Here is a 16,192-nt window from a genome sequence, read left to right as displayed (position 1 = left end):
CAGCACCCTGTATAGATTACATTTCCTCCACACTTGATATCTCCATAGGATATATCGCATACCACAGATTCGATGCTGTTTTGTTTCTTTCAATTTCGAACATCGAGCTTCTAGAAGAACATTCTTTCTTTTTGAGCGTTCTTCCGGTAGAACAGCTGTGGTAAACCAGCCGTCGTCTAAACAGGATGCGATAGTGCTTTGTTTCTGTCCACAGTCCACTCACATGTAGAGCAGCGTGTTGGCGCCGCCGGGCGTCATGTTGACGACGAGCCCCGCCTGCCGGCCCAGCGCCGCCAGCCGCCCCTTCAGCTGCGCCGCGTCGCCCGAGGAGACCACGTCTCGGAGCTGCTGGTGGAGGGAGAGGCGCTCGCGCTCGATGGCATCTGGGGGTGGAGGGTTTGAGGTTAGATATTTTAGTATTTATAAGAGCGGTGGTATCTCAGTCGGGTAAGCGCCCGCTTCTCAAACCAGAGATGCGGGTTCGAATCCCGGCGCTGACCTGTAACTACCAATGAGTTCTTTGGAATTTAAGTACATTGTGTACACAATCGCTCTTACGGTGAATACGGAAAAACATCGTGAATCGTGAGGAAACCTGCACATATAGATTGGAGATGTGTATCATAAGTTCATTCTACAAAGGAAATACGGTGAGGACATCATAATACTTTACAACGAAAAGCGAGCTTGGGGGGCTTGCGAGTCGGCTCTAACTACTCTTTCAGGGATTACAGTCGTAAGCATATTATTATGCACTTCATATTTTTAAAGGCTTTAAACAAGTAGCTATAGGGGGGTGAGAAGGGTTGAGGATAGAAAAGATATGCGGCGCACTAGATGTAAAAGCACTTGTGTCCAGCAGAAGTAGGAAAATTATTCGCTATGGGTAATGAAATGATAAACACAAAAATCCTGAAATAAATACAAGTCACACAACAAAAAACAAACCCTTTTCTCTCCAAGGATCCGCCATATCGTCACTGAAGTAAAGACTGACGTCGAAAGCGACATCAACATCGTCATCCTGCTCTATCTCTATTTTCTGTCTCTCTTCTGACAGCCGACGCTGTCTCAGCTTCTCCACCATTGGCGGACGTTTGCGCTCACGAAGCGACCGGAAGCGGTGCAGCATTCGATTATCAAATCTGTTTCCGCTCATTTTTGTTTCTTTTGCACGCACCGGAAGTTGCGAGTCTATGGTTGGGTTTATTGCACTTTTTAATCTATCTATAGTTTATAGTTAGGTTTGCGCGTATTTTTGGCACTTGCTTTGTTTAACTCACTTGTTTAGATACTTTAGTTGTATTTTATGTAATTTTGTGCTATAGATTCATTTGGGTAAACATTTAAAAAACTGTGGGAATTCATTATTCAAATATTCTTAGACCTTTATTTTCTTACCTTGATTGTCGTTGAGATTATTTCCTACATATATTATTGTTTTAACTAACTACCTAGTTACTGACCTGTCCGTTTTTAAGTACTTAGGTAACTACCTACCTGTTTGTCTATGAAATATACGTTGTACTTACACTATAAAATATATTTAAGGAATAATAAATTCAATTCGTGTTTACGTAACCGCCTGATCTCAAAAGCTAATTAGGTGGTTTTACCTAATATGTCTCGTTTGCCTACCAAGGTGACAGTTAAGCAACCATACGATCTACCTAAGGCTTCGCATTTGGGCGAAATCTACTACCAACAATAAATAAGCAACTAAGTACATTATGTACAATTAAAAAAAGTGGATTTTTATTAGTGTCATTTCCCTTGGTAGGGGAATCCACCGTAGATTGCGACAAAGCTAACTATGCAACAGAAACAAGTAAGTATACCTCTTTCTAAAATCGTGTAAAGTACTTTTTTTTTTTTTTTGCACTCCAATACAATTTGCTCCCGGTACCTCCTGCAGGTTGACTGGTAGAAAATGCTTCTAGCATTAAGTCCACCTCATTGTACATATTTACTTCTGTATATTGTGCAATAAAAGTATAAATAAATAAATAAATAAATATACCTACCAACGCCTGTTGCTAAGTGAGCAATCCCGGTCTCTAATATACATTAGTACCTATGTAAAACTGCAAAAATAACCACAACCTCCTACATTTCCTCACGCGACACGTGTATCGAGTAAGGAGCATGTAACTGAATAGTATACCTAATGTGTAAGTAAGTATACAGGGTGAGTCTTTCGTAGGTGCACATCCGAAAGAAATATTACCAATAAGTTTTATTTTGTTGTAATGAAGTAGGGGTATTCACGAAGAAGAAATCTACTTCCCAATACTTATACAGGGTATTGCAAAATTGGTATACTAAGCCGAAACCTACATGTGCAGTATGGTATATCTAAGCCCGAATCTGAAATCAGAATTTGGAAATTCGCGAAAAAAAAATTATTTTCCCATAGTAAAAAAGTCACGTGACCAACAAAGTTTCTATGGAAAATGAATTTTTTTTTTCGCGTATTTTCATATTCTGATTTCAGTTTCAGGCTTAGATATACCATGCTGCACATGTAGGTTTCGGCTTAGTATACCCTTTTTGCAACACCCTGTATAATACTAGCTGTTCCCGCGAACTTCGATTCGCCTGAAAAAGTTTTCCCGTGGGCATTCCGGCATAAAAAGTAGCCTATGTTCTTTCTCAGGGTCTAGACCATATATATACCAAATTTCATTCAAATCCGTTAGGTAGTTTTTGCGTGAAAGAGTAACAGACAGACACAGTTACTTTCGTATTTATAATATTAGTTAGGATTCGAAGGTCTTGATAACAAAAGTTATTCAGAATGTAGAGCTCTCTGACCTACTTCCGGATGTGCACCTACGAAAGACTCATCCTAACTAATATTATAAATGCGAAAGTAACTGTGTCTGTCTGTCTGTCTGTCTGTTACTCTTTCACGCCAAAACTACTGAACGGATTTGAATGAAATTTGGTATACATACGGTCTAGACCCTGGGAAAGAACATAGGCTACTTTTTATCCCGGAATTCCCACGGGAAAACTTTTTAAGACGAAGCGAAGCGCGCGGGAACAGCTAGTCTGTATAATAATATGTAGTGTCATGTGTAAGTAAGTACACTGACAGACAAGTTACGCGGATTACGCGCAAGTGTCGGGTTGCACTTTGCAGTTGTCGGGCTATTGTTCTCTGTATGTACTAAGCTAAACCTGTCTCCGCTGCACGGGTTCGCTATCCACGTCAGCAAAGTCGTTTAACCCTTGAATAAAGAATATAAATCTATTGTTGTCAGGCGCGATATCACGACTTCGGGAAGCAAATGGTTAATGCGCGTGTACCAGTCACAGCGTCGTATTTATCTCGAATCGTTATAAACCTAACCTAGTGACGTTTATCTACGTCGACAACAGACCCGTACAGCGTTGGGGATACGCACAAGTTATATAAACGTTAAATATAACTTCTTTATTGTTAAGGGCAGCACCACTCCGAAACTTTTATCATAATAAGAGTAAATCTGTGTTCCTAGGGGACTCTTAGTGATCTCAACTCGAGACCAACCCATTTTGCCCATCGCTCTTTGGTATGCATGTATCAGATACATTGTATCTACCTAGAATCAAGATGCGCAAATTTCCTCACGTTGTTTTCCTTCACCGTAAGAGTACGTGGTATAATTGTGCTTAAATTACTTATTTCTACAGAATTCATTCCATTAGAATGGTACATGGCAGGATTCGAACCTACGACCTCACGAAAACCACCACGACTCTAGGTTTGTATACCTATACATGTTGATTAAGCCTCGCACTGCTAAATGTATCTATAGGTAAAGTCGTAGACAGAAGCCCTACATGCGGTTGTTATGTAACATTCGCCTTACCCTGAACTGGACGATCGCTTATTCGGTGAGTGTCTTGAATCACCGGCCAAGAGAGGTGTAATACGTTCGCAATGTGTATCTGTGTTTTTTACGTGACCTATAAATGACTTACACCCGGTTTCAGAATAGAGTATTCAAGAAAATCTCAGTAGAGATTTGCTCAATGGTTGAGTAGATACTTACCCCCTTATTCATAGAGAAGTTACACAACGTTTTAACTAATAAACTGTTTTGTCCCTCTCCAACAAAGAACAATTTGTTCTTTGACAGAGAGGGACAAAACAGTTTATTAGTTAAAAAGTATTGTAACTTTTCTATGAATAAGGGGGTTAGGTTTTCTACGTTTCACAAGTCGAACATAGTTTTTATCAAACCGTACTTAGCTAAGTATTTAATCAAGATGCCTCTAAGCACGACTTTACGTTTCATTATATGTACAAAAAACCGGTTTTAATCGATAAAACTATTGTATAGGATTTTTGTTAAAAAATATTGAAGAATTTAATTTCAAACACGTGAAATTATTAAAAGAATTATCTATTTATAATATATTAGGCCATAATGTTATAAATTCAGATATTTCTTTTAATTTCGGATCACCAGGATAGACAACGGAACGCATTTCAAAATCCAATCTGTGAAACTCGAAATGTCAATCAATCAAATCTATTGTCATTTCATAAATATTCATCTTCAAAACCAAATATAATCTTGTGTATTTTACCATAGTTATCCATTAAATTAAAGGATTCTAACCAAATATTAAAATGGAAAGGAAGATAATAATTAGTTAGTTCAGTGACTGGACCCAGTGAGCAACCAAGTAGAGCACTGACTGGTAGCCCCGTGTGAATGCTGGAATAAATTACGAAAACTGCCTTCCCTCAACTCGGATCTGTGTGGGACTCCAACATGCTCAAGCGTTGCGTAAAAACCCCTCTTCAACTCCGTGGTCCATTCGCTTCAGCTGTTCGATTGTGACTAAGGGATCGATGAACCAACTACATATCGAGTAAGAAGTCGCATGGCGAATTGGAGATTGATCGGCCACACTATCAGAAGGGACGCACCACCGCAGACGCGGTCGCCTCGTGCACACATGGCGGCGTACAGTCGACGGCGAGCTGCGAGCGCAAGGCCTGAGCTGGACGGAGGCCAGAGCGGTTGCTGAGGACCGGACGGCGTGGCGCACTCTCGTGAAGACCCTCTGTACCACCAGGGTACCTTAGAACAACAACAACAAATCAAACCCGGAGCATTATTTTGATTTCTAAGTGATTACTGTGATTTTTGTGGTTTCCTGATAAAAAATATTATTAATGGACAACATTTCAAAAAACTTAAGCTGCTATAAATCGAAAACCATTTCGAGATTTAGCTCTCAAGGCCACAAAAAAAATGTTTTTGTATTTTTTGGATGTATCATTTTCGAGAAAATCATAAAATAGTAAAAAAGTGCTGATGACGTCATGCATCAGGTGCGATGCATTTTGATAATCAAAGCCTATAGATTTAAAAACAAAGTAACTGTCACTTTCATTTTTGGTTGGCGTTGACGTTTTATCGAGTCGTTGTTGTTTATTTGGGTCATTTTCATAAATTCTGTTCTGACACTTTCTGAGTATTTTTTTAATTTATCATAAAAAATGGTTAGTACTTATTAAGAGATGACCTCTATTTAATATGTCCCAGAGCATGCCACCGCCTACACAGCTGAAAAAATGCTTCTGTTTATTTTTTTACATAATAAGTACCTATTTTGTATCATCAGAAATATCAATGTCATTTGAAAATGACCCATTTGTTGGTTGGCATGTAAACAAAGTTTAAATGTCACTTGTCAGTGTCATTTATGTTTTTTTTCGAGACTAAGGCAATAGACAAAAATTTAAATTGAGCCTACTATGTGATGTCACTTCCGGTTTTAAAATAATTAACTTTAAAGTTAAAAATAACATGCAAAAATTAATGTATATGCAAAATAAAAAAATACGGGTCCTCTAATTATTTATAATCTTTCCGAATAGCTAATAAAAATATAAGGTAAAGAAAATGAAATGTTGTCCATTAAAGAATATAAAAGTTTAAAACTTTAAACAAATATTTTTATTTATAGCCATGAAATCTAATATAAGTCCTTACATTCATAAATATTTAATATGTCTCCACCAGTGCTGTTCTTACATGGTTCTTACAGCATATTCTTCTGGTTTTCAAATTGCAGTTCTTGAGGCAAAGGCTGCACAGCATATGGTTCCTCTTCTATTTCATTGTCCAGAACCACAAGTATAATCGTCTACTAGTTCTAGAGCCATGTTGTGCAACATCTCATAATGACCTTGTAAACCTTCTGCAGTTTGAGTTGCATTCCATAATGTAGATATGGGAATCTTCTCTTTAGCACCACAAAGCATCACTCAATGGTGTTTCTTGTTGGGTTCTTGGCTCTATTAAATGCTTCTTGTGACGGTATGGCTGCATTTATGAATGGTGTTATAAGATTAAATTAACGAAGTATCGTCACTGGACATTGTACAGCAAACAAAACTCTTGTATAATACTTGATATTTCACAATAATCACGAGTAAAAATATTTGATTAAGGTTTTAGTAGCCGAAATTGGTTACTTAAATTTGACAGACTCAACTTTGAGCAAGTACGGTTTGAGCGCTGTCAAACGCGTTGTGAAACGCATTTTCGTCGCTAAGCATGCAGTTAAGCATGCCAACTGTCAAATTTGAGATTTCTCAAGCTCTGTTGCTCAAACCAAACTCAATCATAAGAAATCTCAATTCAGAAACAGAAATTTAATAAGTATGAACTTAAGTAGGCTTTGAGAACGACTCAACCTCAAATACTCAGTTGCGAAACCGAGGGTTAGGTACCTATTTAGAGGCTCAAAACGTCTCTATAAAATATTTTTCATAAAAAATGTATTGAACTTTATTTAGTTAAAACAACTGAAATAGAAAAAAAAGTATAGTGGATTATACAGTCATATTAGACCGCTGACCAAGGGCTAGTACGGGGCGCATTTAAGACGTGACAAGAGTTTTGCATCGCGCTCACTCACATCGCGCTGCCTCAAGAGCGAGCGCGACGGAGAACTCTTGTCACGTCTTAACAGCGCCCTGTGCTACATATTCATATTCATATTCATATTCATATTCATTTATTGATAAATAAGCATTACAGGTCATTAGAATGAACATTAAATTAAATTAATTATCACAATATTATAGTATTAATAATTTCAAATAATTATGTTTAAATGAATACATCGTCCAATCGTCATACACATTGTTAGTAGACACACTAATAATAGGTATGTTAATTAAAATATATATTATTTTAAAGTTATAAAAGTAAGTAGGTACCTATCTTATATATAATACAACATATTATATACATCACTTATGAGTCTAAGAATTCTTGCACAGAGTAGTACGCGTTTTTTAATAGGTGATTCTTAACCATACCGAGGAAGCTAGTAACTCTCCTGATTTCTTTTATACTATCAGGAAGTTTGTTAAAAATCTGGGGACCCATTACATGTATTGACTTCCCAGTTTTAGATAGGCGGCATTCAGCAGACCTTAGGTCGTTAGGTCTTCGTGAGGCAAATCTACGATCCCCTGAAGTAAAGTCTGGGAACTCAGTGGGGTTGCGCTTTACATATTTTAGGACTTCTAAAATATAAAGGCACGGCACTGTCAGGATGTGCATGCCGATGAACAGCGGTCGCGCCGGCGCGTCGGCCGGGGCTCCGGCCACGCGGCGAACCGCTCGCTTCTGCATTATAAATGGCTTATTGCAGTCTGCGGACAGGCCCCATAGGTCTATGCCATAAGTGAGCAAAGAGTGGAAGTAACCATAATAGGCAGTCAACATATGCTCTTTAGTTAAGGTCGCTGAAAGCCTTGACAGGGCATAGTATGCACTACCGAGCTTGGAGCATAGGGCGTCTATATGTTGACCCCACTGCAGCGCCGAGTCGACGGTGAAGCCCACGAAGCGCACGGCGGCGGCGAGCGGCAGCGGCACTCCGTCCACCACGAGCGCGGGCGCGGCCGTGTCACCGCACGACGGCCCACGCAGGGAGAATCTTAGTACTTGGGTTTTCTCCAAATTTAATTGCATCCCATTTGCTGAGAACCATCCAGTGAGACTGTGGATGACTGATTCCAGGTTCGTGGTCAGCTCCAGGTCATCCTTACCATCCACAATCGCACAGATATCGTCGGCGTACATCAGAAATGTGGCGCGTTCCGAAATTCCCGGCAAATCGTTCATCAGGATGACAAATAGGGTGTTACCCACGTTGGAGCCCTGCGGGACCGACCTGTCACCAACCGATAGCGGCTCGGATGATTCACCGTCCACCTCCGTCACCTGCGTTCTGTCGGCCAAAAAGGATTTAAATACCTCGAGTACCTGCCCACGGACGCCATAGTGTTCCAGTTTCGCGATAATGAGGGAGTGATCGACCAGGTCGAACGCGCGCGAGAGGTCGGCGAACACGGCGGCAACGCGGCGGCGCGGGCGGCGCTCCAGGCGCGCGAGCAGCTCGCGCTGCAGGCGGCGCGCGCAGCACACGGTGGAGCGCCCCGGGCAGTACGCGTACTGCTCCGAGCAGAGCGCCTTGTTCCGGTTCAGGAAGCCCATTAACCTGCTGCAGAGGCCTGTCTCAAATATTTTAGAGATGGCCGGTACGAGTGCGATCGGTCTGTACCGCCCCATCTCAGTCTTGCTTCCCTTACCCTTCCAGACCGGGACGACCCTTATAAGTTTAAGAGCTGAGGGATATTCTCCCTTAGCTGTGCTTTCATTAAACAGGTTGCAAAGACATGACAGGACTGCATCCGGCAATCTACACAGTAAATCACAAGGGAATCCGTAGGCATCTCTAGTGGGTTTCCTCTTTATCTTTTTTAGGATCGATTGTATTTCCTCCATCGTGTAGGGGATGAAGAACATGGAGGAGGGCTCGGGGCGCACGGCGGCGCGCAGCAGGGCCAGCGCGGCGGGCAGGCGCGGGCGCAGCGCCGTGTCGCGCACCACAGAGATGTAAAATTCATTAAGTAGGCACGCGAGCTCGCGCGCCGAGCCGGACGGCCCTAATAAACATTTTTGTAAAATAGCCAACGGGTTTGTACTAGGACCTTTGCATGTCTCTGACTTTATAACAGTCCATAACGATCGTGATATGTTAGAACTTTGAGCTATCGATTGATTTATATACTCACGTCGTACCGTTCGCACCTCTTTATGAAATCTAGATTTATACTCTATGTACAGTTGCATAATATCATCATTTCTAGGATAGTGATCTTTATACATCTGCAACAGTTGCAAAAAATTGTGCATGTGTGAAAGATTCTCGGTCTTCCAAGAGAATTGTTTAAAAGTCTCTGGGACCTTTTTTATTGGGCAGTGATTATGGAATAGTCGCATTAGTTCTTTTATGAAAACGTTTAAGTTTGTGGAAATGTGCATCACTGAGCCATTGTTTAATTGTGTCAGATCTAAGTGCGACAAATATTCCAGAAACTGAGTTATATTACTCTTAGTTACAGAGCGCTTCTTAATATGCCTAGTATTGTGGCATTTTTTGAGATATTTTATCTTAAAATAAATACCTTTGTGATCTGAAAGATCCGAGTGTGCGGCGGAGACGTGGGTCCGCGCCGCGTCCAGGTCGGTGTAGGCGTGGTCGAGGCACGTCGAGGACGCGCCCTGCACGCGCGTCGGGAACCGCACGAGCGACCTCAGGTTCGACTCGGACACAAGACTAAGTAGCTCGCGCTTACGAGCAGACGGAACAAGTAGGTCAACGTTAAAATCACCCATTAGGAGAATATTACATGATTCGTGAACTATTGAGTCTAACGCTAGCCTAAGCTGCGACATAAAAATATCAAAGTCACCCTCTGTGCAAGATCGATAGACACACAGTATTATCAAATCCAAGTCAACACACTCGATTGCAGTAATTTCACAATGCATTTCAATAGAATATTTTCGAATATCTGTCCTATCCATCACGTTTACTCGCTTATTAACATAAATACAAACACCGCCGTGGCCGCGGGTGGGTCGGCAGTAACTAGACACTAAGTTAAAGTTTATAATATTAATCTTATCGATCTCACTTTCTGTCATCCAGTGCTCGGAAAGCAATAAAATCTCACATTCATACATCGTTTGTAATAAGTATTCGAGTCTTGGAATTTTAATGTCCAGTTTTCGGATGTTTTGGTGTAAAATTCGAAGTGTCGTCCCGGGCGGGTCTGGAGCGGGTCTGGATGATGTTCCAGAAGTGGACGGTGACGGGATACTCCTATTACTGGGCCCGTGGAGTGGGGCATTCGTCAATGCGATTTTTGGAGTCGCCCCGCCGCCACTCTTGTGAGCCGCGGGGACGTCTTTGAAACCAGTCCGTTAGTTTGACGCCCGGGGGCCATACAACGGGCGATTTGAATCTCGTAAACAGGCTCTCGGGTATGCCGATTACGAATGATGCATGTCGATCCGTTTTTATTATTCGTTTCTCCACGAAATAATCATCCGATTTGACTTCCTTATTTAGGAAGTATTTAATATTTTCCTCTGTCGTTTCGGGTCTAAATGACCAAGCCTGTAGGTATTTAATTGTTTCGACCGTTTGAAGCTCATTATCCTCACTGCCCGTTCCGACAATGATAGTCTGATGTTTTTTCCTTCTTTTGGGTCTGGAAACCGTTTCCCAAGGACCAGCGTCATTATCAGCCTGGTTAGGCATCGTCTGCAGTGTCCGTTCGGTGGCTACAGCTTCCGCCGGTTTGCTGGCCGCCGCCGCATAGTTGGCCGGCGCGCGTGCGGTGGGGACTGTCGGCGTGGTGGGAGACGCGCTCGTGGACACTCGGCCGCCCTCGGCCGGCTTCGTGGATGAATCAGCCCCTGCTTGGTGGGTACTCGGTGATGATTTCCGCTGACTGCTTCCAGCTTTAAGCGCTGTAGCTGCTTTTAAACGCGCTTGCCGTATAAGTTTGGGCGCGGGCGCTGCAGCGGCTGGAGGCGGGGTGGAAACAGAATCACGACTACCGCAATCACTGATATTGTTAATTATTTTGGATTGATTAACTAATAATGCGTTTTGTTCACTTATTTTAGCCTCGAGAGAGCTCACTTTGTTAGATAACAATGTCACTGTCTTTTGTAACTCGCGTACTAAAGTTTCGAGCGGTTTTTGCGACATTTTTCATCGATTTGCGATAAATAACACTGGAGCCGATGTCACCCGTGTCGAGTACCCGTGTCGTAGGTTACAGGGCAGGTATAGTATTTTTTATAACATTCGTTCCTGGATTTCTTGTTAAGTAGCTACCTATATGGCTGGTCATAAAGGTTCAGAATAATAGCCAGGTATAAATGCTAACAGCGGTCTATACGCATTCTAAAGCAAAAACTCTATCAAGCTACTTTAATTAATATAATACACTCACGGGCAATGAAATAGTTCCACTCACGAAAAGTCGATAACAAACGTCCCCATTTTTTTCTAATATTTCATTTAAAATTTGAACAAAATATAATTGTATTTAGTTGGTAATATCCTAATGCACCGTTAAATGTACTTCAATGTTGCAGAAGGCGTCATAAAGCTAGCTTTTTCCGTTTAGGAGTAAATGTGTGTTTTTCTCAGTGGAACCTTTTCATTGCCCGTGAGTGTAATAAATACCCAACTATATTTTAAACTGAACTAGATGGAGTGTCAGTGAACAAGAAACGTCTCGACAAATAACACCCCACCTCTACCAGTGAGCTCTTATTTTGAATTAGTTCGGTTAGAAGATTTCCGACTTTATTCATTGGTACAATGGTTGTCATTAGGTTGAAAACAGTTGGACAGTACTTAAACAAAATGCGGATAATTTTTTGCTTTGTTTTTGTATGTGATACACCATCTTGTTGTATATTGTTAATCTTAAGTATACAAAGGTGCATCTACACGCATTCTAATGCAAAAACTCCGGCTAGCTTCTTTAATTACAATGATTACCATATCAGTCTAAACCATCGTCTTTTATACATGTTAGACCTGTTCTTGGGTTATGTAAGCTTACTAAAACATCTAAGGTATTTACATAGAACCTCTACTTTTTTATAGAACCACTTTTTGCATAAGCTGTTGCATTTTGTTATAAATAAGGAGGTTTTTGATCAATTTGTTAACAGTATTGTAGTAGTCTAAGCTAGTATTCTAGTAGCGCTGATGTCTGATATAGGTACAGATGTGTCTGGCTTAGTTAAAAAAACTTATTATAATCTTATTATTATGGCGAAGAATAGATGAACAAGAAGGGTGGTATAAAAGTTTTCGAGTGAAGACTATTAAGAGTATTCTATTCTATATGAAGAGGCAAACGTAACGTGACTCGCCCTCGAGTCGTTATAGTGGCTGGATGAGGAAGATCGAAGGTTAAAATTTTCGTTGGCTCATGATCACATTAAAACATTTACTAGTATTATGTTGAGTTGTGAGCTATTTTGGCAAGAGGAACCTTTATTTATTGTTTCGTTCAATGTTCCAATATACGTCCAATCCTACTTAATAGTCATTTTATTAAATATCACTTGTTTCTGCCCATTTTGTTAGTATCTGCGTGTCTGCAATAAAACCTTCCTACACCGAAATAAATTCATCGATAAACCAACGACGAATATCTTACAGTATGTATCAGGACGCAGATCCAGTTAATTCAGCTCACTTAACCCGCGGATGTGGATCGTTCACCCGGATCGATTGACCCGTGACCCGCTGACATTGACTGATTGTGAGATAGTTATGTAAGTGTGACTCACTCGCCGACTCATATTGTGACTTGTGATGGTTGACTTATTTTAGTGCTTACTTGGCGTAGGAAGCTGCGTCGTGTCGGGGCAAACTACTTTAGGCAGGTAGCCTAAATTAAAATTACTACCTAAGTATTTTTATTCATTTATTTCCGATCATTTTAGATACTCACGAATATTTATCTAACAGGAAAGAGCCCAATGGGGTTACCACTACCAAACATTATTATTATTAGCAATAAAATGAACTTGTCAATTTTTCAAGTTACTTGTATGGATTTGACATGGAAGTTATAAAGTACATGGGATTTGACTAAAGTTTGAAAGTTCCGGTGGTGGTACGGTAGCTGATGGGACGAAGCCAAGGAAAGAGCCCAGGACAGAAATATCTGGAGAAGAACTGTGGATGCCCTGTGCTCCTCGTGTAAATAGACAATCAGACTTCTTGGCATAATACTTACTTACTATTATTCCACGTTGAGTGCACAGTGCTCACTCAATGAAATTAAACTGCCTTATTACCTACCTAACATAATTACATACCTTAGCATTAAATATACCCATTTGTTACATAATTAAGATGTTAGTAAAAATACTTTCACTGGAATAAATTAGCGAGATAAGTCTGAAAATAAGAGTAAATTATCTAAGTTGAGTTAAAAACTGCCGTTATCATGATGTATGGGCGCTGAGTTTTGTTTTGACTGGCTTTACTATAATAATAATAATAATAATAAGAAATATGTGGGGACATCTCACACATGGCCATCCGACTCCAACTAGGCAGAACCTGTGTTATGGGTGTCGGACAGCTGATATATCTACACAAATACATAGATAGATAGATACTAAATATAAATATCAACACCCAAGACCCGAGTACAAATATCTGTTTTTAAAGAAATATCTGCCCCAGCCAGGAATCGAACCCGGGACCTTCGGCTCAGTAGTCAGGGTCACTAACCACTACGCCATTCGGTCGTCGACCGTTGTTACTGTCCGGTGTACAGTTCAGTTAACTAAACTTGGCACGTTTACAGTACTCACACATATCGAGTCGAATGGTGTAGTGGTTAGTGACCCTTACTGCTATGCCTAAGGTCCCGGGTTCGATTCCCGGCTGGGGCAGATATTTGTTGAAAGACAGATTTTTGTCTTGAGTGTTGATATTTATATTTAGTAGGTACTCGTATGTATCTATCTATGTATTTGTGTAGATATATCAGCTGTCCGACACCCATAACACAGGTTCTGTCTAGCTTGGGGTCGGATGGCCGTGTGTGACATTTTCCCACTCAAGTATTTATTTATTTATTTATATCGCAATTTCCCTATATTTACAGTAAGTATGTTTAACTGGGCTATATGAAATAAACAAATAAGATTTTGCATCTATCATCCATCATCTTGCCACTTGTTGTCAGATAGCAATTTATAAAGAAGATACCGAGTATTAATCTCTATTTAATAGATTTGTACTTAATTAAAGGTTATCAATCAGTTGAACACTAGACTAACTGAAAGTCACAAATAAAAAAAAACACCCTGTTTAGCTAGCCAGCCACATAGACCAGCCTATAGTAGGTACAAATAAACTATTTGTTTATGAATATAGGGATTTAAAGAACACATATTCCTAGTCACACGTCACAAACATTGAACACCTAAGACCCCACAACAACTATTCGTCTTTAAACAAATATCTACCCCAGCCGGGGATCGAACCCGGGACCTTCAGCAATGAGACTCACTAACCACTGCGCCACCCAATCGTCAAGTGAGTTAGGAATTCCAACTTTATCAAGAACAAGAAGACAACTAACAAGTGTGGCGACATTTTTATTATTATTATTATTATTATTTAATTCTTTATTGCACAAATATAAAATAAATGTACAAAAGGTGGGCTTAATGCTAAGAGCATTTTCTACCAGCCAACCTACAGTAGGTACAGGAAAACTGGTACAAAGATGTGCAAAAAAAAAACAAAAAAAAAATCATGAAAGATGAAAGAACTAAAAACACGTCACTTAATAATTATCTAAATATATATAATAAAAATACATTCTAATACTTATATAAATTTATACAAAGGATACATAACTGTAATAGGTATACATATAATATATAAAAATACAAAATAATAATATAATATCCAGACAGGTACACGAAAATGCTATCTATTTAATTGGCTGAGATAGTGAGCGCGGGTTAGTCGCTTGAAGATGTGGCGAGAAGGGGCTTTTATAATTTTTACGTGGTCGTCAGAATAAATTATACCAAAATAAAGTAAGTTTCCGCTAAACCTGTTTAGAACAGGCTACCTGAGTGCCTAAGTATGCGATAAGTGAATTCCCTAGATTATTATCTTTGAGCGGTACCGTTAGCTAAAGTACATAATGCACTCACGAGCAATGAAAAAGTTCCACTAACAAAATGCCGAGACCAAATGATTACAAAAAAAAACCACACGCACTCACGCCTTGTACTAATGTACTCCCTTGCGGGGTAGGCAGAGGTGCATTGCTGCACCCACTTTTCGCCAGAGTGTTATGTTAGTCCCAATGTAATAGGGGGCGGGCCTATTGCCATTTTACGGGCACATCCAAGACCCGAGAACAAATATCTGTGTTTTTAAACGATTACAATAAACACCATATTTACGTTTTCAGTTGGTAATGTTCTGATGCGCTGTTAGATGTACTTCAATATTGCAGACGGGTGAATATTTGGAGCGCTAAATTTGTCAGTTTTCATCGGGAGAATCTACTTATTTTTTCGAATTTTGAGGCTATATTTGTATGGTACATGTAAAATGAAATTCTCTATCAAGGCCTATTTACAGTTTTACAACGATTCATATAAAATTAAAAAAATTTATGACCAGATAACACTCAAATCCCATTTATATGGCGCGTCTAAACTCCAATTTCGTATACATTTTAGTTCATAAGTCTTACAATGTTCGCTTTGAAAACATTAAAATATAAATCCTTTATATTTCAATATATACTCGTGAAGTTCTTAATATTCATTGTCCTCTAAATATAATACAATAAAAGTTATTAAGCTTTTCAAAACGTCCGCACCATAAAAACTAATTTGTCTGGCCGTGTCTTTTCACGAACGCCACCATTGAAGGGTTGAATATTTTTGAACTTGCGTTCGAGTTCAATCAGGTCAGTCCACCGCCCGTCTGCCGGCAGAGTGCACCGTCCGCGTGCGATTTGTGACGACGATAAATTGTGATAGCAAGCAGATAATCTGGACTTTGTACGGTAAGTGTCCTAATTTATATGTCCTGCCCTACATGCTTGCTGATGATACTTCTGTTTCGTTACTTAACCACATACGTGATCACACTGTATTCTACCTTTTTCCATAACAAGGTAGATGATTAAGTTCACAATTTAATTAATAATTTATTGTTTTTATGTAAAAACTCATTTATCTGCCACTCATTTGTCTGTTTTTATCTGGTACATAATGCCAGATGAATT

At 39.9% G+C, this 16,192-nt stretch overlaps 1 protein-coding gene across 1 annotated transcript; it reads right to left on the bottom strand.

Moving 5' to 3' along the window:
• Positions 1 to 214: 214 nt before the first annotated feature.
• On the bottom strand, positions 215 to 1,447 carry LOC125490456. The gene is made up of 2 exons (XM_048629695.1): positions 949 to 1,447; positions 215 to 383 (listed from the first exon to the last, which is right to left on the bottom strand). Exons 1-2 carry the CDS (start codon positions 1,157 to 1,159, stop codon positions 220 to 222), a joined length of 375 nt encoding a protein of 124 aa, XP_048485652.1. The 5' UTR covers positions 1,160 to 1,447; the 3' UTR covers positions 215 to 219.
• Positions 1,448 to 16,192: the final 14,745 nt, after the last annotated feature.

This window comes from Plutella xylostella, chromosome 24, assembly GCF_932276165.1.
Source record: "Plutella xylostella chromosome 24, ilPluXylo3.1, whole genome shotgun sequence".
Classification (NCBI taxonomy): Eukaryota; Metazoa; Arthropoda; class Insecta; order Lepidoptera; family Plutellidae; genus Plutella; species Plutella xylostella.
This window is presented reverse-complemented; position numbering and strand designations above follow the sequence as displayed.